The following is a 24,430-nucleotide window of genomic DNA, read 5'->3' on the forward strand; positions in this document are numbered from 1 at the left end:
CGGGTGAGGTCTCTGACTCCCTCATGTATGTGGGGTTTCTATTCACATGCATGTATTAAATATAATTATTTTCTCTTGCTAATCTGTCTCATGTCTATTTGATTATTTGACCAGCCAAAAGAACCTTGAGGGTAGAGGAAAGTTCACTCCTGCAAACTATTGGAATTCTTCTACGTCCGGGCCTCTGCAAGGGCTGGTTCTTTGCCTGAACAATGGCTTCATCAGCCTATAAGACTCAGCTTGGCCCTCTCTGTCCCCTAGAACTAGGTCATGCCATGGCACCCAGTGCTCACCCCTCCCCCGGTGGAGTTGCCTGTCTCTCTGTCCTGTCCCTCAAGGAGAACAGAAGCTGCAGGGCGCCGGGATTTTACGGTCTCATAAGCAAGGGCCGGGCAGACCCAGCAGGCACTCGGTATTGTGCTTGTGGAAGGAGTGGATGCATCGATGGGCAAGAAGAAGGATCGGCTTGGATGCCAGCATGGAGGTAGCCGGGTTACACGGTGGTCATAGCATGGGGGTCATGTCGCTCAGAGAGGATGGGCTGAGAGCCTGATCTTTGGAGAGAGATAAACAAGGGTTTGCCTCTTATTTCTGATGACATTTGTACGTGTGACATGAGATGGGTTTCGTGGCCTTGCTGGACCTTGGGTTGTCCATCTCCGAACAGCATGGTTATATCGTCTTCAAGTGGCTAAAATGAAAAGCGTGGCCTATGTGAAGGGCTCTGTAGGATGTGCTTGCCAAATAGTGGTTCTGCCTGTTTTTGCTGCTCCGCAGGATGGCAGAATGACAAAGATGAGGATTTGGGGGTCAGGCCGCCTGGGTCCAAATCTCGGCTCTTCTATGGATTCTCTGTGTGATTTTGGGCAAATTACTCGACCACTCTGAACCTCAGTTTTGCTGGGTAAATTGGGGTTATAGTACCTCCTTCCCAGGGCTGCCTTGAGGATAAAGTACGATAATGTACATAAAACAGTTAGCAATGCCCTGATAATGGCTGGCTGTGTTTCTGGCCATAGTTCCTGTAACACGCTTGAGTCTTGTTAAGAGAACCCAGGGTACTTTGTGAGGGACTCAGAGACAGATTCCTTTTCTCTGCTGGTCACTTGTCACATCTGTATCAAGGGTCAGCTCAAGGGGCTCCACTGAGCTCTGAGTCACCCTGATTCTGAATCCTGCCTGGTCTGTGTCATCCCTGACCCACCTGACCCCTTCTCTAAGGAAGCCCACTTTCCAAGGCAAGAGGAGAGACTCGTTTTCTGGCTCCCCAGCTCTGCTCCCTCGGGCCCCATCCAAACTGTCTGGCTTTGAGACTCATCCCTTTCAGGGTCCCTGTGCTTCCTGCTTGCAGTGGGTGCTAATGGGTTAATCAGAGACACTAATGGAACTGACAGGAACTCGGTCTTAGCTCCCTAATGGGTTGCCCATCTGCCCCACCTGTAACTCAATGCCTTCACCCAGTAAAAGGCACCTGGGGATTTCCTGTCGGCTCCCATCTGCTGGTTACCGACATCTTCAAAGGCAGAAGGCTGGAGCGGGAAGGAGGTGGACTGACAGAAGTGGGGACAGGGTAGGAGAGGTGCTGAACCAGCAGTCAGGACGTCTGGGCTCTCGCCCCAGCTCTGCCACTGGCTTGCTGTGTGAGCTTGCACAAATCCACGCCCTCTCCGGATCTCAGTGTCCTCGTTGGTCACGTGAGGCTGGTTGCTCTGTCAAAGGTCCCGCTGGGGCTGACATTCTGGAATGATCAAATCCTGTCCCTTATGTAACTCTAAGGTGAATGTCCTTCCAATGCCCTTCAATGTCCCAAAACTATTGAGCACCTGATGTGCCAGTCTATGCCAGGTACCATGGGCAGGCGGGGGGCGTGTGTGTGAATGAGGCTCGGTTCCTACCCCAGGAGTCCCCAGGCTCTGGGCCACCCCACTAGCGTTTTTCTAGCCACGACATGGAGGAGAGCAAGACCCCCACATGCTGACTGAGGACCTCCTGTGTGCCAGGCTGAGGGCACCGAGAAAACACGGAGAGCTACAGACTGTTCAGGCCTTACGGTGTTCTGACTCCACCATGTTCTCTCGCCCCCCGGCCTCTGGACACGCCATTCTCTGAGCCAGGAATCGTCTTACCCCCTCTGCTCTTACCTGGGCTGCCTCAGTCTATTTTTCAGGCCTCGACTTCACTCCTGTATTTACACTTTCATTCAATCCACATTGGTAGAACAGTTACTGTGGGCCAAGCTGTGCCAAGTGTTTGGGATCCGGGAGTGAATAAGATACACGCTCTCTCGCTCTCTGTCCCCTGGGAGTTTACAGATTCTAAGGGAGGAGACAGTCAAGTAAACAATGTCACTAATAATAATGATGATAATAATAATAACTTGAGATGAATGTGGGAAGGACAGAAACAGGGCTGAGACAGGGACATCCTGGAAGAGGCAACAGCATGTGCATAGCTCAGCGGCAGGAAAGGAAAGGGCTCGTTAGAAGAGTGGGCAGGCCAGTGTGGCCGAAGCACAGGGTAGGGGGCTGGAGGATGGGACTGGAGCAGATCAGCTTAGTGGTCCCTCCTCGGGAAGCCAGGGTCCCCTCCCCCACGTTTGGGGAGGTGCTCCTCCTTTCCTTCCCTACGTTGGCACCTGTCACACTGGATTGTCACTGTCCATTTCTCTGATTCCCCAACTAGACCACGAGTTCCTAAGGACAGAGAGCATCTCTTCCACGTGTTGTGCCCTTTATTCTTGACTCACTGCATCAAGCAGAACACGCATCCTCCGTAAGAGCTGCCAAACGCTGCCTCTCCAGCCGGCCCCAGCTCAGGAAGCATCAGCAGCACGCATCCAGCAACTCAGACGAAAAACCCAGTGGACACCTGGGTTTTGATTTCCCTCCTCCCGAGTTCCTAGGAAAAGACCTGTCCCCTTCGCCTCTCAAACCATCCCGCACCTGCCAGGGCCACCTCCCTGGGTGCCACTCAGCTGCTTCCTCTTCTGCTCCCTCACAGCACTGCTCCCCGGCCTCAGATGTTGGTAACTAATTTTTTTCTAAACTGTGCAGATGGAAAAAAAACAAAAGAAAAACAAAAGCACAGTCACTTCCCACTGTGCTTAAAATAAAATCTTTATCTCTCCTGCAAGTCCTTGGTAATCTGGCCTTATCTAGGTGTCCAAGTTCATCTCAGACACTTTGCTCATCCCTCTGCTCTTCTAGCTACATTGGTCTCTCCCTCTCTCTATCTCCCTCTTCCTTTTTTGATTCTTACGTATTCCAAGGCTTATCCCTGCCTTAGGATGATCCCTCTGCCTAGAGTGCTGTTTCCCCAGGTTTCGCCTGACTGTGTCCTCCTCATCCAAACTCACTCCCGTGTCCTTGTCCTTGGAGGGAACTTGCGTGCCCACCCCCCTTTCCCATCGTTAATTGCCATTGCTCCCCATCTTATGCTCTGTTAACGCCACCTGGTATTTCCTTGTTTGTTCGTTCAGTGATTTGCTTACTGCCAGCTTTCCCACTCTGGAAGGTGAGTTGCTTGGGAGCAGGGACCTCACCTGCCTCACTCATAGCTGTAGCCCTGGACCCTGGCACATCCCAGGCCCTCAGTTATTTGTTGCTGAATGAAAAAAATGTATTGATCTCTTTTATATGCCAGGCACCCGGGGATTTCCTGTCGGCTCCCATCTGCTGGTTACCGACATCTTCAAAGGCAGAAGGCTGGAGCGGGAAGGAGGTGGACTGACAGAAGTGGGGACAGGGTGGGAGAGGCGCCGAACCAGCAGTCAGGATGTCTGGGCTCTCGCCCCAGCTCTGCCACTGGCTTGCTGTGTGAGCTTGCACAATCCATGCCCTTCCCTGGGCCTCGGTTTCCTCATTTGTAACCTGTATTATCTAAATAGTAGTTACATGTATTATCTGGCTGAATCTCACAGTGGCAACCCTGAGAGAGAAGCTGCAGCTTAGCGGGGTGGCATACCCTGCACAAGGTCACCCTGCTGGGGAGCCATGGAAGCCTGCATTCAAATCAGCCTGCCATCCCAACACCACACTAGCAGTTACAACAGAGTGCGGATCCCCACAGCGAGCCCTCATTTTGCATGAATGAATGAATGAATGAGTGAGTGAATGGGCACATTATAAACACCTGGACTGAGGGGCTTGGCAGAATGACAGACATTCCCAGCTTTAAAAAGTTCCCCTTCATCTCCTTGCGTGTCTCTTGCGACATGCAAAAAGAAAGGAGCATTCTCATTGACTGAGGGGCTATTGTGTGCCAGGTACTATACCAACAGCCCATGTGGTTATTTGCTCTGCCCCGAACACTACCACATCAGCCCGGGTGGGCAGTGGGGACACCCCAGGGACCCTTCTGCCAGCTGTGGCTCTCCCCCAGGGGGGTGCTGCTATCTTGTGAGAGTGTGTCTCTGGCTGGCTGCCCACCCCCTCGCCAGCCAGAGCTTCTTAGCTCATCAATCACACCACTGCACTCTGCCAGGCTGTGTCCCAGAGGAAGACAAGTCAGCTGAAGATGGAATGGACCCAGGCTCGGGGGGAATTGAAGACCCTGCGGGTGGAGGGAAGGCCCAGAAAGACAGCTGTGGACTGGATCGATGCCCCTCCACCAAGGAGGGCCGATCGGAGGAGGAGGCAGGGGCAGGGTTCTCACTGGAGAAGCAATGGGGCCAGGAGGAGAGGGGGAGATGATGGCTGGCACGGGCGGGGGCATTTTCCACTGCAACAGAAACCCAGTCTCCCCTGGTGCCCTGGCTGCTCCGGCTGCTCCGGGGAGCAGCCTGACAGCTCTGGGAAAGCCCGCAGCTTCTGGCAGCTGATTCATCACAAGCTCAGCTGCCCTCCAGCCATGCTCAGTTCCCCGTGGCCTTGCTTCCCAGCACCCCTGCCTCCCCACCACTGCGGGTGGGCGGGGCGGGGAGCAGGAAAGGCTGGTGTATCTCTGCCTTCACACTCCCTCTCCTTTCTCAGATCTGAGCCTCTTGGGATTGGAATGTGAGCTGTCTCCCCAGAGAGGTTCTGCTGGAAGTCAAGATGTCTGCGCCAAAGCCTCTGTAGAGATCTTCTAGTCCTGAGAGGCAAATTGGCCGCTTTTGTTTTGCTTTTCAGTCTGGGGCGGGGAAAAAAAGATCACTTCTCAGCCTTTTGGCTAAGATGAAGTATAGGAAAAAAAGAAAAGAATTGGTTGCCAACATTAGAACAGGAACAGTTTGCAGATAAAAGTCTGATTTCTGCTTCCCCTAAAAAGTGCAGAGATCGGGCAATTCTGAGCTGGCTGGTCCAGAGTGTAGCTGAGGCTGCTCCCACGGCCCGCCACACCTGCTGCAGCCTCTGTGTCGCAGCCCTGGCCCCTGTGGGCCACCTTAACCCTCACCCAAGGACTTTTTTTTTCACTGCTTTTAAAGAGAGAGGAAGGAAGAGAGAGAAACGTTGTTGTGAGAGTCATTGATTGGTTGCCTTCTGTGTGCCCTCGGCCCAGAGGCCGTGCACACCCGGACTGGGGATCAAACCTGCAGCCCAGGCGTGTGCCCTGACTGGGAACTGAACTCACAGCCTTTCAGTTCTGGGACGATGCTCCAACCAACTGAGCCACAATGACCAGGGCAGCCCTCTGGGCTTTGAGTTTTCTGCCCTCATTTGTTCCAAAACCCTCACTGGGGAAACTGAGGCCCACAGTGGGCAAGGACCGAGAGTGGGGCCCAGCAGTGGCAGCCTGGGACTGAGAGGCACCCTGGTTTCATACCCCAGAGCTGCCTCTTGAAGAGCTGTGTGATGCGGAGTGAGGAACCCGAGAAGCCCTCAGAGCTTCAGTTTCTCATGTGTGAAATGGACTTGATGGCCGCATGCCTTGTGAGGAATCTGCATGTTTAACATTTAGCACCATCAAGAAAAAGCACTCTGAAATTTGGATAGGTAATACACATGATATTATATATTTTCCACTTAATATTCACACACACACACACACACACACACACACACACACACACCCCTTTCCCAAACTTAATGGCTTCCACTGTCTTATAACCTCTCGCAGATTTGTGTGCTGACTTTGTTTATACAGGTGGTTCTCACCTGGGGCACCTGGTGGTGTTGTGGTCAGATGACAGCTGAAGGTATAGTCGTTTGCCTGCCCAGCGGGGCCTGGGGTCCCAGGATGGCTCACTCACAAGGCTAGCACCTGACGCTAGCTGTCAGCTGGAGCTCAGATGGGACCGAGGACGACAGTGCCCACACGGGGTTACTCGCTGAGGCTTGGGCTTCTCCCAGCCACCAGGTCTGAGAGAGAGCGAGGGTCTCAGAGCAAGCAAACCAAAAAACAAGGTGTAGCTGTATGACTTAAAAAAAATTATTGATTTGAGAGAGAGAGAAAAACATTGGTTTGTTGTTCCACTTAGTTATACATTAATTGGTTGATTTTTGTATGTGCCCTATCGGGGATCGAACCCATAACCTTGGCATATCAGGATGACGTTTTAACCAACTGAGCTACCCAGCCAGGGCCTGTATAACCTTTTATGACTTAGCCGTATAGGCCACATAGTATCACTTACACGATTTTTTACTGATCTAAGCAAATGCAGACCTGCTCAGATCAAACAGGAGGCAGAGATCCCACCTCTCAAAGAATGTGGGGCCATGTTTTAAAACTGAAACATAAGTCTCCCTTCCACCCCATTCCCCTAGGGCTGAATTATCCTCCTGGCAGCAACCACTACTAACCAATTTCCTGTGTTTGGTCCCAGGGGTGAGGTTTTACGTACACAGATATCCCTGTCTTCACAGTTCTCCCCACACTGCTCCCCATCGGAACAAAATGGATTCTGACAGCCTCGTGGACGAGCCATTTGCCACTGAACTCGTGTTCTTTGCTCTCTGAAATGAAATGCAGGAACCAAAGATTCCAGTTACGTTGCCTCCCTGGCTTTCTGAACCCTCGCTATCAGAACTAAGAAATCAGATAGATCTGGATCGCAAGAGATGCTTGTTGTGTAAGTGTACATAAAACACCCCTTCCACCCAACAATGCGAGCATCCTGGACACAATGTTCTGTCCCTTGCATTTTTCACTTAATTCGTCTCGAAGATCAGCCTGTTTCAGCACATACAGATGGGTATCATTCCTTGTAAGAGCACAGAGCATTCCTTTGTTTAAATACATCATAATTTGCTTTGTCAAACCACCTCCTATTGCCCACTTGTTTTTCCCCCGTCTCCTGCTAATTGCAATGCATACTGCAGTGCATAGCCTTGCCCAGAAATCTTTGTGCCCTTGTGTAAGACTGACTATCTGTGTGATAAATTCCTAGAGGCAGAATCCTAGCTCCAAGGGAAGGGTTCCCAAGACCACCTCTACTAGGCTCTGGCAAAACAGGCTCACACTGCACATCTTCTCTTGCATTCAGCCCGGATCTAGCCCTTTCTCAAGCTCTCACCTTTGGGGTCTTGCCTGCTTCCAGAGCAGCAGATGGCATCTTCTTCCCAGTTACGCACCAAGGTCACAGAGGGGCTCGCAGGGGAGAGGAGATTGAGGGGACTCGCAGGGACAGAGACGATAACCTTTGCAAAAGGAGGATGTGGGGAGCTGGGAGGCACCTCACCCCACTTGCTTGCCTCCTAATTTGTAGCAGCAGTTGCATTTGTTTCTCTCAGACCCCAGAGCAGTTGCCGGGAAGCTTCAGGCTGCTCCCACTCGCTTTCAAGAGAAAAACAGAGCTTGCTTCTGGTGGCAGATCTGCACCAAGCTGTGCAGAGCTGTCTGCAGAAGCTTCCAGATGGGCAGAGGCCAAGAGCAGGAGGCATCAGCAAGAGCCCCAGTTGCCCTTCCCTGCTTTTTAGGTATCGGGCTGCCCGTAACTGCTGGCTTCTACTCCTGTGCTGGACACAATATTGAACCAGGCAGGAGTCGGGGACCTAAATTCTGGCCCCTGCAGCGTGTGTCTTCCATTTCCATTCAGAGCACACTCGCCCCCGTGTGCCCTGCATGCTCATGAGGAGGCTGTATAGCACAGTGGGTGTGCGGGGCATTTACATTTTTGCCCTTAGATCTGTTCCCTGCCCGTCCCCTGTTGGGCTCAGCATCTAGGGGGCTGAACTACATTTTCCAGATGCCCCTGCCCACTGGCTTCCTATTAAGTTTGGCCAAATGGGAAGTACTGGCAGATTAGGGAACAGGCTGGGAGAAGACAGGATGTAGCCCCCACCTCCACTCCCCAATGCACTCACGCACATGCACCAACACTTCTGTCGTCTGTGACTCCAGTGACTCCAGAGGATGACTCTTCTTCCAGGGTCCTAGCTCCCACGAGGTAGCTATGGCTCCTGTGCTGCAGCGTCACTGACCCCTCCCTTTGTCCCTTCAGCCCTGGGGAAATAGTGATTTTCTAGTTGTTAATCTCTAGTTTGCCCCCCACTCCCTTCCCTGGTTTTCATCTCTTCTAGCCCCTCTCTAGCTAGACGCCCATCTTAAATGCCTTCTCTTGAACTGTCTGGTGTAGGCTTTGTGCTCCGGCCTGGACCACACTGATGTGGGTGAGAATGTGGACTGAGGTCAGACGGCCTGGATGCAAATCCCAGCACTACCACTTGCTATTGTGAGACCCCGGGCAAGTTACTAACCTCTGTGAGCCTCATTTCCTTCATCTGTAAAGTAGGAATAATAGCACCTACCTCCTTGGCTTATTAGGAAGATTAATTGGACTAATAGTTTATAAATGCTTAGAACAATGCCTGGAACATATTAAACACAATATTAATACTAGGTTTATTTTTTTCCTATTTAGTTTTTGCAACTTCTATAAGAAACAGAGGTTGTTATTATCCTGGCTTTACAGATGAGGAAACAGAAGCCCAGAGAGATAAAGTGACCGAAGTCACTCAGCTTTAGCAGTGAGATTCAGACTCGGTCAGTGGACTCCTGTTTATGCCCACTCTACCCTGCAGACAATCAAGTCACAGTCAGGGGGCAGGCTGGGGGCCTCCGTGGGGCTGCTGCAGCTTCCACGCCGGCTGGTGGGCACTGAGTGGTTTAGCCTGCCTGTCACCATCTCCCTTACTCCCACCCAGCCCATCCTTGCAAATAGGAAGCTAAGGCAGCCAGTAGACTGGTCCCCAATTTAGAAGGAAAGGGGAGAGAGTGTTTTCTGGGAGGGAAAAAGATGGTGGGGAAAAAGCATAAGATCATTTTCTCCCTCTTTATTGGAGTCATTATTCGTGAGCTCTTCCTATGGTGACAGATACTATGCTCAGGACTTTACAGGCCGAGTGACTTGTAGCTGCCTGTAAAAAAAAAAATCCAACTAATTGGCTTAGGGAAAAAATGCCAATGAATTGGCTCATGGAACTGGGAAGTCCAGGAGTGGAGCTGGCTTCAAGAGATGCATGGTGATACCATCACCAGCACCACCATCATCATCATCTTGGTTCTATTTCCTTGTAAGAAATGACTTAATCCACAATTAGATGGGCTTTCTCCAAACTCACATTTTTAGCTCAGTAACTTCAGGGAGGAAAGATCTTTCCCAAGGCAGATTCTTTTTTTTTTTCAATATATCTTATTGATTATGCTACTAGTTGTCCCATTTCCCCCCTTCATCCCCCAAGGCAGACTCTAGTTGGCCTGCAGGAGTCTTGAGCTCATCCTAGAGACCAATCGCTGTTGCCAGGAAGGGGACATCATGACTGTCTGGGCGTGGCCAGTGTCCCTTCCCTGTGGCCAGGAAGAGGCCCAGGCTCTGTGACTGAAAGTCTCAACAGAGCACGTAGAATGGTGCGGATCCCAAAGACAGGAATGCTCTGCAGACAATACAGAAGAGAAAGTAGAGGAATGAAATGACTCTCGCCATGTATGCATGACTCTATTTAATCTGTGCTACTATCGGCTCCGTTTTGCAGAGGAGGAGACAGACAGAGAGGTTGAATAAGAAGGCAACACTTCACGGCCCAGCAAGGATTAGGACCCAGGATTGTCGGACTCCAAAAGTACCTACTTTTACCCATGGCCGTGCCTGTCCTCGCAGACCCTGTAGAGACACAGACAGGACACAGACAGGGAAGGGGGACTCCGGGAGGACTCAGGAGTGGGAGAAAAGATGGGAGACTTTGCACTGGGCCCTGGTTTCACTGCCCTGCAGTCATTTCCAGTCGGAAGGTCCAAGGTTTCTGTGTGGGTGAGGAGCTCACCAATGTATTGTGCTCAAGGGCTCTGTCTTACCCCCTGACTCCAGACCCCAGCTGGGGATCCTCCAGCTTGTTTTCTCCTCTTGGAGTGTGAGTAGGGCTTTTCCCTGGCCTCCGGTTCAGGGCTGAGCCGTGTTGCTTGCTATCTGGGTTTTTGTACACACAGGAAGCGGTCCTCCTCAAAGCCAGCTTGCCAAACAGTGGCCCAGCCTCCCTGTTCCCTGACAGGAGTCCCTGTACCTCTCCTCAGCCAGCTCCTCTGACAGGCCACAGACTCTCCCGTCACCTGGAGTTTGTGTCTCATGCTGTTCCTTTAGCCTGCCTGGAAGGCATTTCCTCTGCTCTCTACCTGGCTGGCTTCCTGTGGAATCCAGCTCAGAGGTCACTGTCCTTCAGGACGCTCCGGGGACATCCCTCTGCCCTCCCCTGCTCCAGAGAACCCCCTTTCTGTGCTTACTGCTAGCAGATCACGAGTCCCATTCTTCTTACTGGCCTCTTTTCCTCACCAGACCCTAAGAACTTCCTTCGGAACACAGCTGGTGCTCCAAAACTGCGGCATTCCCACTTGCAGGCTGGGCACTGCCCAGGGCTGCCCAGGGGGGTGCTGGGGGTGCAGGCGGGGCAGGAACACAGCCCGGGTCTCGAGGCTGCACGGGCAGACTCCTGTGATTTCAGAGGCTCTTCTACCCCCAGTAAAGAGTAAAGTGGAATTTAGCTGCTAGGTAAATTATACAGCCAGTCATAGACTTGTGTGGAATATCGGAGTCATGGAAGCTGATGGCAGGGGCGATTTTTCCCTTATAAAATGGATGTCGGGAGGAAAAGCTCTTCCTCTGTTCTGTTGGGTTCCATTAATTGGGGGCCTGTGGATTAAACTAACAACAGGCAGATTAACCAGTAAAAAAAAAAAAAAAGAGAGACAGATTTAATTACATACATACAGGATTTTTCAGAAAAATGTGACTCAATAAGGTGGTTAGAACTGGGGGTTTATATACCATATTAAAAGGGGGATGGGAGGAGGGAGAAGGGCGTTTACAGGAAGACAAGTGACTTTTATGAAAGATAATTGGGCCCTTAGGAGGGGAGGTGGGGCATACCGTGGTTTTCGACAAGGTCTGGTCACAGATGGCGATGCCCGTCCGCCTTCCCCGGCTGCTCCCCCTTTATGACAGTGGAGTTCTTTTGGGGGGAGCGGGTCTGTGCTTCTAGGCAGACAAGAGGTATTAGGAATTCAAATGCCTTCTGTTCCAATTAATTTTTATGCCAATGTGGCATATTCTGGACCCCTTCACCAAAAAGTCCAAGGATTTAATACTTCATCAGTTAAAGCTGGACCCAGGGGCTCAAACCATTTTGTCAAGTCTCAGGTCCCTCCGTCTCCCTCATGCACACCAGTGACTGGGTCATTCTGTTCCTCTCTCCCTCCCTCTCTTTCTACTCCTCCCTCTCCCTGTCCATGCTGTCTTCTTCTGCAATGGCTTCATTCCGAAGCAGGCTCCTCCCACGGCATGGCCAGATGGTCTCCAGCCCCTCCAGATGTGCGCGAAGGCAATAGTTGACAACTTTTCTTTTCCCCGGAGTTTCAAGATTCCTTGGGTTGGGTCTCATTGGACCCGGCAGGGGAAGAAACAGGCTGATCAGCCAGGCCAGGCCTGGCACACCTGCCCACCCTGGAGTCTCGAGGGTAGAAGGGCCAGGTCAGCCTCAACCCCACCCAAACTGCATGGACTGAGGGTGGAGGATGGATAACTAGGGCGCTGCTAACAGGAGGAACAGAGTGGATTCCAAGCAAGGAAAACCACCGATGTCCTCTATACAGAGAAAGGTCTCCAGTGTGAGGAAAGCTGGATCACAGAGCTGTGGGATCACAGAGCTGTGGGATCACAGGCTCAGGAGGTTGGAACAGAAAGACTCCTTAAAAGTGGGCTCATGTAGCCCTTTCTGTGACGGCTGCTCGCCTGTTGCCCTGGGGAGCCCCATCCTGTCCCTGACTGATGCCTGAGTCCTGGGCAGCCCGAGGGATGTGTGGAAGGGTCCCCCTGGTGTTCCTGCTCTCTCCTCACTTCTCTTCTGCTGGAACATTCTGGGTCACAGCTGCCCACAGGGGCCTTGTTTATGCTCCTTCCCAGTGAGCTCTGGGATCTGGCCATCTGCCAGGCTGGCGGTCAGCCACATCAGCCATGGGCTATACAGTCCCTCTTTGACACAGAGGCCCAGTTGGAAGCACATCCGGGGCTCCTGGGGAGCTAGAAGCAAGCCAGAGTGCAGAGGCAGCCTAGCCTAAGCCTGGGCTCAGAACCTTCCTCCTGCCTAGGATTCGGAGTGTCCCTCCCCTCCCATCCCTCCCTCCATCAGCCCTGGGAGCCAGGAGGGCCCCTTTTCTCCAACCACAAACCAGAGCATGCTGTTCAGACCTGCTAAGACACTCCTGAGGCCTGGGGCCATTATGTTTCTCCCGAGTGCAAGCTGGAAGCTAGAGGAAAGGTTGTTAACCTAAGCAAAGCCTAACAGCATGGAAAGGCCCAGGCCTTCCTCCCTGTCTCCCACCACCCCCTGCAGAACCAGCAGAGGCTCAGAGGCTCAGCAGACTAAGCCAGGACTCAGAGAGGTTTCCCTGTAGTTCCTTCCTTCCTGCCTTCCTGCCTTCCTTCCTGTCCTCCTTCCCTTTTCACTTCTTCCATGGAGTGTTCCAGCGGAAAGGGAGCTTTCAAAACACCCAACTCCAGAGACTGCAGACTGGCGGCTTACAGTTCAGAACATGTTGTATTTGGCCCTCCCACGGTTTAAGAAAAATTTGAGCCAACATTTTAAAAATTGAGAGATTTCACATAAAAACTCATGTGTTCAATTTCTTTAAAAAGCTCACAAGATCTGTTAACATGGCCTGCATGTCCACATGGCACCAGTTGCAACGCTGAGTGTCAGCCACCCAGCCACCCGGGGAGACAGAGAGCAGGCATCCTGCAGCTGGCTGCTCCCATGGACAGGGAGTGGACAGGGCCACAGGACCCCTCGGTTTCCTCCATCAAGGCCAGGTGCCTTTATCCTTCACCCTTGGCATTTTTGTGTTTATTACTTTGGATAGCTTGCCTCTATGGCGCCTTCAGAAATTGGAAATGAGAGACTGAGAGGGTGGCAGGTTTTAAGGAAATCAGAAGAGAACCTGCCTGTTTGCAGAATGATTGGTCCTTGATGTTCCTCTCATTAGGTTGGCCCCAGTGAGCATGTGGGTTTGCAACCCCAATCTAGTCACCCCTCCCCACTAATTTTACAGAAGGACAGTCTGGGCCCAGGAAGGAACAGTCCAGTCTGCACCTGTGCCTCGTGGATGGGGAGGGTGCTTTGGGCTCTCTCCAGCAACACCTGCCCTCGGCAGGGACCAGGACATCCTTTCTGAAGCAGCATAAATAAGTGGGACAACGAATCCACGTCTCTCTCTCTCTCTCTGTCTCTCTCTGTCTCCCCCTTCCTCCCTCTCGCAAATCAATAAACTTAAAAAGAAAAGAAAACAAGCCTGTGCTGAGGAGGCAGCAGCAGGATGAGAGGTCAGGCCCCTGCCTTTCAGAAGCCTTCCAGGAAGGAAGGAGGGAGGGTTGGGATTGCATGGGATGGGATGGGGTGGGGTGGACCGAGGGCCATCATCTGAAGAGCTGTCTGGGAGTTGAGAGCCGACTTGTTCCCTGAGGCTCCGGGCTCTGTGCAGTGACCTCCGAGAGGCAGATGTCTCCCTGGGGGGAAGAAGTTTCTACTGAGTCTTGCTGTTTGAAGAATGAGCTGCCTGGGGAGACAGGAAGCTCCCACTTTTAAAGATGGTTGAGCAAGGCTGCAGGCCCCGCTGCTGGAGACGTTGTGGGAAGATAAGAGGTGGAGAGTCTGGGTTGAGATGACCTTTTGGAGGTTCTCTGGTAAATATCAGAGGCTTTTGGAACTCCCTAAAATTACAGTGACATGTCTGAGAGAGGATTTATGGCTTCTTTCAGATTAAAAAAGGAGCACCTGAGCCGATAGAGAGATGCCAGCATGAAGCAAGTGGAAAGTGGTAGGCAGCCACGAGGCAGGACAGCGCAGAGTGAGGATCACAGGACTACCTGTGGCCCGGGTTCGAGGCCTTGCCCCATTTATCAGCTGTGCCCTTCCAGCGACCGCCTACACAGACTCTCTCTGCTCGGTGTCTGCAGACGTTAGACAAGAATAACAATGGCACCTACTTCGTGGTCTTCTTTCTAAAGGTTAAGTGAACTTATAACAATAGTAATTGGCTATCATTATTGCTCATAGTTCTTTCAACTCTGAGAGGCTTGTGTGAGCCTACGGAGAACAGATTCACACATTTTGATGTGTGCATGGCTGGCAAGGCTTAGTATACAGTCTTGCATTTTTGCAGGGGGTGAGGCTGTGATTCAGAGGCAGGAAGCTTTAATACAGGAATTTCATTCTGTGGTGGGACGAGGAGGGGGGAAGCTGCATAGAATGGCTCTGCTTAGAACTGACTGACTTACTTTCTCTCGGTCTCTCTCTTTCCTCTTAGAGCTTTCTTTTCTTTTTTATTTTATTTATTTATTTTTAGAGAAGGAAGGGAGGGAGAAAGAGAGAGAGAGAAACATCAATGTGCGGTTGCTGGGGGTTGTGGCCTGCAACACGCGTATGTGGCCTGACTGGGAATCGAACCTGCGACACTTTGGTTCGCAGCCCGCGCTCAATCCACTGAGCTATGCCAGGGCAGAGCTTTCTTAACATGGCCTTGAACTAAACTCATGGCCTTAGTTTCTATCTCTATAAAGTGGGAGTCTGGACAATTCCTACCTATTTCCTAGGGTTGCTTTGGAGATCAAATGACATAATTCATTTAAATCATTCAACCAGTGTCTTGCACATATAAACTATGCTCACCACCATCATTCTGGGTTAAGGGGCTCTTTCCGAAGACCCTAAAGTCACAAAGTAGCCGTCTACCATACTGCACATAAGCCTCATTGGTGACCCTTGTATGTTCCTGAGGCTTATTTTTTACACATTCAGGCTCCCCTCTTAGACCCCAAGGCCCTTGAAGACAAGAAATAGCAGCCACAACAGATAGCAGAACCAAGAGCATGAACCAAGAGCAATGAGCTCTGGCCTACGCTCTGACACCAGCTGGCCGTCATGGCTCTACTCTGGATCTCAATATTTCATTTGGATGAAAGTGTAGCTAAGAATTATTCAGCCACTCCCCTGTGCTGAGCACTGTTAAAAATGCTTAAAGAAGGCAATGTAGGTGATATAAATGATCTCTATTTAATATTTCATGAAGCAAGCAGTCATCATTTTCAAGCATCCAGAGAACTGTAAAATGGGGCAGAAGGAGCCCTGGCTGAGTAGCTCAGGTGGTTAGAGCATCGTCCCAATACAACAAGGTTGTGGGTTCAATCCCCAGTCAGGGCACATACAAAAATCAACCAATGAGCCCTGGCCACATGGGTCCATTGGTCAGAGCATTGTCTGCCCCCTGTACACCAGAAGGTTGTGGGTTTGATTCCCAGTCAGGGCACATACCTAGGTTGCAGGTTCAATCCCTGGTCGAGAGGCAACTGATCGATATTTCTCTCTCCCTCTTTCTCCATCCCTCCCTCCCTTCCTCTCTCTCTAAAATCAATAAACACATCCTTGGGTGAGGGTTTAAAAAAAAGAAGCAACCAATGAATGCATCAATAAGTGGAACAAACAATTGATCTCTCTCTCTCTCTTTCAAATCAATAAAAAAAATTTTAATGGGGTGAAAGGAAGGAAGCTGTCATAGAATAAAGACTAAGGAACAAGGAAGAGAGAGATAGAGAATGAATAAGGAACGAGGAAATAAGCACAGAGCCCAGAGGTAGGTTGGTGTTTGGGAACTGGCTGACTGGAGATACTACATTTCTGGTTAGGCAAGGCATTTTCAGATAGAAAGTTATCTAAGTTTTGCTGACTTGCCCCTCCCCCCACTGCATGAGTGGCTCCATCTTGAGCCTAGCAATGTATTTCAACAGTGCACTATGCTGACCTTTATGTGATTGTTCTCATTTAACCATGGGATAACTTCATAAAGTACCTTGTATTATCATCATCCCATTTTACAGATGAAGAAACTGAGGCTCAGAGAGGCAAGAAACCTGACTCCAGATCACACAGGCAGTAGGGATGAAGGCAGTTTTGGACCCAGAGCCCACTAAGCTGCCCTGGTTCAACACAATAATTTCTAAGAACTCAAAATCCTAGAAAAGCCAATGCAGTTCTGAGTAGTTTAACTCCCCTCTCCCACTCTGTGTCTCTGTCTTACTCACCTCACACCCACCCACCTTCTTCCTACCTCCACCCTCAGCTCCCCAGTACTTCTCCTGAGCCACCTGGCACTGGGTTCCACCAGAGGAGGTACTGGTACAGAAAGCTTCCATTTCAGTTACTCTCCTAGGCCCTGCAGAGGTGAGGTCCACACAGCTAAATATATCTCTCCTAGGCTGACGGCTACTCAACAGTTACTGAAATAATTTCCCTAAAGTGGCCATTTGTTGTGTGGCATTTGAACAAACAAGCTTGATCTAAGCCCAGAATGATGCCAGAGTGCCATTCATTCTACAGACGTTTATTAAATATCAGTGACGTGCAGCCCTAGCTGCTGGGCCAGAGCAGGTCAGAGTTACTCTCTAGCAGAGGAAGGGGGATGAATGAAACCCACAAGTACACACATAAACTTTCTCCGGTAAGGATAAAGACAGCGCCAGGCGAGGGGTGGAGCGTGAAGAGATGGGGCTGGTGTAGAGAGTGCTCTCAGATGGCCAGCTGTCAGCCGGTTTCTTTTTTCTATTTATTGATTTTAGAGAGGAGAGAGAGGGAGGGAAGGAGGGAGGAAGAGAGAGAGAGAAACGTGGGTTTGTTGTTCCACTTCTCTATGCATTCATTGGTTGCTTCTTGTATGTGCCCAGACTGGGGATTGAACTTGCAACCTTGGTGTATCAGGATGATGCTCTAACCAACAGAACTACCTGGCCAGAGCCTGTCAGCCGGTTTCAACTCCATTGTGGCCTTTATTCTCAGAAGGTCTCCAAGAGGAAGGTATTATTATCCTTATTTTACCGAGGGGGGATGAGGCTTCCAGAAGTTAAATAACTTGCCTGAGTTGCAAAGCTTTGAAGTGGCCGGATGAGATTTGAACCATAGCCTTTGCATGCCAAGTCTGCTTCCTTCCCTGGCATTTCATTGGAGTGGGTTAGACTGAGATGACTCCTAAAGGTCTTTCCTCTAAAATCATATCTATACAAAGGGAGTACAAAGGCGATCTCGTGGCAACTGATGCCTCTAAGAACAGGTGCTCCGGCTATTTTCTCTCTAGACAAACGCTGGGAGAGCCAAGCTCACTTATTCTCTGCCTGTCCCCTGGGGTTTCAGAGAAAGCCTATCAGTGGTTTCACAGCTGCTAGAACAGGTCCGCAGTCAACACACCAAATGCAAATGTCTCAGGCCTAGCGATTGTGAGAACAAAGGACGAGACCTCAGACAGTCACAACGGAGGAGGAGGGCTCACCCACGTGGACCCCACCCAGCTGCAGCTTGGTTTAAGGAGGCTAAGCTTGTGTGGAGCCAGCGACCAGAGATTTGCAGCCAGGTGGTTTCAGGCTCACAGGCGCTGCAGTTTCGGCCTCCCCAAGCTCCCGCCCCCAGAGCTGCAGCCAAGTCTCAACCATTGTAGCCTCAGCTGTGAAACAGCCCCCGACTCAGACCACAGGCAGCAGCCGCCTGGTGCATGCTTCTGCACCTCTAGCTCCGGGTTCCTTTCTGTCTTAGAGTGCTGCTAGGAAGAGAGGGATAACACTGAGCATTTGGCTCTAGGCTAAGAGGCCTTAAACAGTGATCTCATTTAATCTTGTGTGCTGTTCGTGTGGTAAAATATACACAACATAAAACCATTTTAATTATTTCTAAGTATTCAGTTCCATGGCATTAGATGCATTTACATTGTTCTGCAACGAGCCCCTGGCAACCACCATTCTACTTTCCATCTCTATGAATTTGCTGTTCTGGGCATCTCATAGGAGTAGAACCACACAACATTTGTCATTTTGTGTCTGGCTTATTTCACTTAGCATGGTGTTTTCAAGGTTTTTCCATATTGTAGCAGGTCTGAAAATGTGCTTCCTTGTTGAGGTTGAATAATATTCTGTTACATGTATACTTCACATTTTGTTGGGCTTTCATTCTGTTACCGGAAAGGGGACGGACTGGCCCTGGGCAGGGCTGCCGAGGGCCGGCCGGTAGTGTGTGGGCTCTCGACTTTGTGCAGGGAAGATTTCACAACATGAGTCCAGGTAGTTTTTAGGGGACATTTAGTAAAGCTGGGGACAGTGAAACAAGGAAGGGCCTAGGCTAGAAGAAGTGACAGGAGAGGGACTAGAAGAGGAAAGGGGCCTCAGCTGGGCTGCTTCGGGGACAGGGTCAGGGGTGAGCCGGGGAAGAGCTGCTGCTGCCCATTGCTGGCTGGCTGCGAGCCTCCTGGGGTCCCTCAGCAGATGCGTGCCTGTGGGGGAAGAGGAGAAGGAAGGGACCTGGGAGGGCATGCTCCTGAGAGGGAGAGCAGGGGCTGAGGGGTTTAGGGGAGGTCTTGGGGAGGATCTCAATAGAATATTCATTAGTTTTATGCTGATATGCCAAAATGAGGTTTATTCCTTTAACTTCATCTGTCCTTGAGTGTGGCTGGCAAATGCCACTAATTGGATTTCTGTGCTTGTGCTCTCCCCCGCCCCCCCTCGCCCCAGTAGGATGATTTTTAAGCTATTTTCTCTCTGGTTGGGGAGGAGAAGTGCAGTTTACTTTTAAGTGTCCTTGGTTTAGAGAAGATGGGATGTACTAGGTGGCTGCTAACTCTTGTTTACCTGTCTATCTCAGTTTCCCTGTTCCATTCGTCCGGGCTTACGAGCCTGTCTCCTGTCACTGATAGCTTTGGGTTGTTTTCACCTCTTTGCTATGTGTGAATAATGTTGCTACGAACAAGGAGGTTCAAATATCTGCCCAGGTCCCCGCTTTCAATTATTTTGGGTATATATTATTAAAAAACAAGACAGCAGGTTCGAAATGGAGTCACTTACGTTAAGGCCCATCGCACCAAAAGAGGACTTAATCCCAGTTTCAGCTCTCCCGGAAATGAATCTCACGCCAGCCCATCGGCATCCAGCACTAGTGAGGTCACCTGCCTGAGAGACCTCTGCCGTCTGCTAAGGCAAAGTGTCCCCTTGTCCCCGCCCCCAGGCTCAGCCTCACTGCCTTCTTGTTTCCACTCCCTTCGGAGGGTTGAAGTCTTTCATTTTGTGCCACTTCTCAGAGCCCCTTTTTGTCTGCTAGACTGGCTGCCGCCCGATTCATTGAGTAAAGCCAGTAAGATCTTTACAATGTACTGGAACGCATTTTGTTTTTTAACAATACCCAGAAGTGGAATTGCTGGATCCTTCATTTAATTTTATGTGTACTTGCAGAGGGTCATCAGTATCATTTGCATTTTGTAGATGTGGAAAGGAAGGCTCAGAAGAAGTAATTTGCCCAAGACCGGGAAGTGGGTCCAAAGGTATGTGGTCCCTAGCTTTCCGGAGTTTACAGTCAGGGGAGCAGAACAGTATTGAGCAGCTAATTACACAAAAGTCACTCAGTCACAGTTGTGACAAGTGCTGTGTCTTCTACTACAGCTGGTCGCTGAGACCCACGGCTGCACCGGAGCTCTCAGCCACGCCTTCTCGGCTGCGTCTCCAAGGCCACCCTGTCAACAGCCTGGCAAGGCTCCCCCAGTTCCTGCGCCCTCCAGTCCTTTTCTCACCCAGTGACCGGGGGCCTTTCCCACGTTCAGATTTAATCCTGACACTGAATTCATTAAGATTCTCCATTGTCTTCCCAAGGTCCTCTAAACTGGCCTACAACTTCCTGTGTGTTCCTGTTCCTCTTCCCCGTGCGTGCCCGCGGGACTGAAGACTGGGACCCGCCCCTCTCCAGCGCCCAGGGCTTCTCCGCCTTGACTCTACTGACATTTTGGGAAGGATCATTCCTCCTTGTGAGAATTGTCCCGTGTGTTCCTTATAGGATGTCGACAGCATCCTTGAGCTCTCCCCACTAGAAGCCAGTGGCATTCCATTCCCCTCGTTTTGACAACCAACAATGTCTGCAGATGTTGCCAAAGGTCTCCCAGGGGGCAGAGTCACCCTGTGCCTACTCCCTTCTTTGTCCTTTGTGGTTGCAGGAGTATTTAGCCACCTGGCGAAATTATACACATTCTTCAGGTCCCTCCTCAGTGCTTCCATCGAAGCTGTACCTTGTGTTCCTCCCACTGAACTGGGAACAGCCTGAGGGCAAGGACCATGTCTGATTCATCTTGCTATCCCCAGCACCCGGCTCAGTGCCTGGCTCTAGACTGAACTTAATAAAGGTTTGTTGGGTTAATGAGTAAGTGAAGTATGATGTATCTCTCTCTCCTTACAAATACTGACATTTGAGAAGAATCCACCTCTGGGTCCCTAGTTGCCCAGTAGCGGTTGTACTTTGTAGGTATTTCTGTTAACATCCCCATTTACATATCCCGTATCACTGCTCCCCATCACCACCCATCGACAGATGGGTTGCTAAGGGAAGCACAGGTGTTCAGGCGATGCCCTAAATTTTGAAGTTTAGGATAAAGGCGCAGCATGGGGTAGTGGGTCCAGGCCAGAGCTGTCCAGTAGAACTTTCCACAGTGATGAAGCTGTTCTAAAAAACTTGTGCCATTCATCTATGGTACCCCTAGCCACATGTGGCTTTTGAGCACTTCAGATGTGGCAAGTGCAAATGAGGAACTAAGATCTTTGTTTTATTTAACTTTGATTAAATCTAAATCTGTACAAGTGTAGAGCATCAGTTTTAGAGCCAAGGGGTTAGGATTCTTGTCCTGCCTCTGACTTTAACTCATCCGTGTGGCTTTGGGCAAGTGTCTTTCCTTCTCTGGGTTCAGTCTCTGACTCTGTGAAATGAGTCATTAAGCTTAGCCTAGAGATGACAAATATGTTTCCTCTAGCCTGCCAGCCCTCAAAGATTGCTGATGGCTGCCTGGAGCACAGTCTGGGGGAGAATTCTGAAGCCCCTTCTTGGTTGGGAGGAGGAAAGCAATGTCTATGTGAACACTTGTGGTGGGTCCTGCTGGGTGCTGTAGGCTTAGGGCTCCGGGACTGAGTTGTGCATTTCCCCAGCTGCTAGGTGCTGCAGGGGCGAACTCAGCCAGGCCTCTCTCTGAGCCTTGCCCTTGGCGGAAGAGTGCTACCCCACTGGGCAGTGGAGGGGCCCACCACAGGAGACAACTTTGCACAAGTCATTCCAGCTCCTGAGCTCCCAGTAGGGGCCTTTGGTGCACATACATCGTAATTCAGTTTTCCCCTGCCGCATCCTGATTCCCTCCCTTCCTTCCCATAGCTGTTGGTCCTGAAAGTATTTCCAGTATATTTCCTGCATACAGATCTCTCAGAGCCCACTTCCCAGAGAACCTAGGTCTCCAACAGCACAGTGATGGGAGCATGGTGTCTGTGAAGGGGTTGGTGATAATTGGGCCATGAATTTGTCATCTCTGGTCTAGAGAAATTGTAAAGCAACTTTCCCCATACTGGCCCCTGCTACCTATACTGAGAGCATAAAACACAGCCCAGCTACAGCCCTGCTTCTAGGACACTACATTCCCATCTGTACCCAGCATCTGGTGCTGCTGTCATTAACCAGAGGCCAAACGAGAAAGCGGGTAAGAGGTGGGAGAAGCCCACAGTTCACCAATCTCTAATGATTCTCTTGAGTTTCTGCCTTGTCCAAAGGGCTGCCAGGTTGTTTGGCAGGAGGGCAGGCCCCAGGGAGCTTCGGAAGGGTGGAGAACAATCTGACAGTGGCAGAAGGGACAGTCTGTGGAGGAGGGGAGGCAGCACAAGTCAGAAGCCCCTTGTCAGGGCTAGTCTGTGTGTAGGACGGAGAGGGTAGCATGAGCAGGGTGGAAGGCAAGTCTCTTGGTGTGCACATTTGCTTGGTGTGTCCATGTCCCATGTGCAAGTAAAAGTACCTTATAAGCATTGCCTCATTTAATTTGTACAACCCCTTATGTGTCAGGAACTCTGGTCCTGTTTTCAAAGGGAACTAACTCACCGAACATTGCAAAAGTACTAAGTAGAATGGCTGGGATTCAAACCCAGGACTTTTTGATTATAATACCTTCTCTACCACATCATGCAGGCCTCCTGTTGTGATTGCAAACCTAGAGGCTAAAACGCATCAGAAGATCAGAGCTGGAGGGGCCCTTGGAAATGACCCAGTTCAGGCACAAGGCTACTAACCGCTAAGCTATGTGCCAACTCTGATCCATTGGCAGTACCTGATTAGAACACTGTGTGCAGAAGGATTCCGAGGCTGATCCTCAAGAGTTCCGGGATCAGGTAGTGGCAGCTGCCATGACAGGAGTACGTGTGGCAGAATGTAGGTCTGGTCTGAGTCATCCCAGAACTGGTCTAACCTCCTTGCTTCACAAACAGGGAAACTAAGGCCCAAAAACGTGATGAGACTTAAGTAAAATGCAGATTTGGCTGGTGGCAGAACCAGGGCCAGAGTTTGGGCAATAGACTCTTCCCATTGTCTCCAGAGGTCAGTCTGCCTTTTGTGCCTCCGCCTCAGATGCCGGGAGCGGGGCTGCTTGCTGTAGTTATCTCAGAAACTCCCACTCCGAGTGGCACACATGTTGGTGGTGCACCCTCAGGAGTCAGGGGTCTCTGAGCCATCGAGTGCTGCCCGATCACTGGACTGAGATTGGAAAGCCACGGGCTTGTAAAGAAGCTCAAAGAACTGTTCTGCACCATCCAAGCCCAGACCCCAGGGCCCACTGGAATTGTTGGGCCGAGGCCACGGCCTGGCCAACTCACAGCTTCATCCTCTGGGGCTTCGTTTCTCATTTGTCAACCAGGTTTATGTAAGATACGGGGAAATTCCCGGGGGCTTGAACAAAACCAATGTGTTTAGTCTGTGGCACTGACTTTGAGAAAATGTTTGTTTTATATCCTGGTTTTCTCGGTAACTGCTGAAAGATTTTTACTTTACCGTCCCAAGGGGAAGCAGTTTTTGCTACCTCCTCCCTCCCACAAAGAAAGGGAAAGATGCCCTAGAGACTTTTCACAAATCAGATGGGCGCTGACTTGAGCAAGGAAACAGATTAGTCACTCAGAAAAAGCGTTGGTTGAAGCTGAGTTTGCAATGAAATGAGTTCCTATCAAAGTGCCTGCAGAAGCTCAAAGGATGTTTGCATAAATGAATGCATGAATGAATGACTGAATAACTCAGCTGAAGGCCACCTCCTCAAACAAGCTTTGCTTGGCAACCCTATTTAAAGTAGCTAACTTCCCCCTTCAACCCAGTCACTTTCTATCTTAAAATATCCATTTAAGGCCTGGCCAGATGGCACAGTTGGTTGGAACATCATCCCATACGCCAAAATGTCATGGGTTTGATTCCCAGTCAGGGCACACACCTAGGTTGCTGGTTTGATCCCTGGTCAGGGTAAGTACAGGAGGCAACCAGTTGATGTTTTTGTCACATGGATGTTTCTCTCTCTCTCTGGCTTCCTCTCTCTCTAAAATCAATAAACATATCCTTGGGTGAGGATTAAAAAACAAAACACCAGTTCAATTTGTTTACAGCATGTACCACTATCTGAAATGATCTCTCTAAAACCTGTTTTTTTTTCTGCCTGCCTTCATTAGAAGGTTAGTCTCGTGAGGGCAGGGCCCTTGTCTGGCTTGTAAACCACTATTCTCAGGGGCCAGAATGGTGCCTGGCCCGTGGGAGGATTCAATAATTACTCGTTAAATGATTGACAGAGCCCCTGAGAAGCCATACAGACCTTATTATTATTTTTTATAATAGTTTTATTGAGATATAATTCAAATACCAGTCGTTCATTTACAGTATATGGCTCAGAGTTTTTTAGTGTATTCACAGACCTGAGTAACCATCACCAAAATCAATTTTAGAATATTTTCATTATCCCAAAAAGAAATCTCTGCCCATTCGCAGTCACTGACCATTTCTTCCCCCCCCGCCCCGCCCCCACCCCCTGTCCTAGGCAACCACGAATCTACTTCCTGCCTCTATGCATTTGCCTGTCCTGGACGTTTCACAATAACAGAATCATATACTATGTGGTCCTTTGGGGCTGGCTTCCTTCAGTTAGCATAATCCAGGTTATAGTAGGTATCAGTGCTTTATTT

At 50.3% G+C, this 24,430-nt stretch overlaps 1 protein-coding gene across 1 annotated transcript in view; it reads right to left on the minus strand.

The window, feature by feature from the left end:
- The window catches only part of FABP6 (fatty acid binding protein 6), a 31,102-nt gene extending 23,548 nt beyond the window's left edge, over window positions 1-7,554 (minus strand). The window contains exon 1 of the mRNA XM_045828694.1: window positions 7,436-7,554. Within this exon, the coding sequence (XP_045684650.1) occupies window positions 7,436-7,474 (39 nt within the window). The 5' untranslated portion in view covers window positions 7,475-7,554. The remainder of the gene's footprint in view (window positions 1-7,435) is intronic.
- Between the last annotated feature and the right edge of the window lie 16,876 nt (window positions 7,555-24,430).

This window comes from Phyllostomus hastatus, unplaced genomic scaffold (genome assembly GCF_019186645.2).
Source record: "Phyllostomus hastatus isolate PE091 unplaced genomic scaffold, TTU_PhHast_1.1 phas_contig_150, whole genome shotgun sequence".
In the NCBI taxonomy this organism is placed as follows: domain Eukaryota; kingdom Metazoa; phylum Chordata; class Mammalia; order Chiroptera; family Phyllostomidae; genus Phyllostomus; species Phyllostomus hastatus.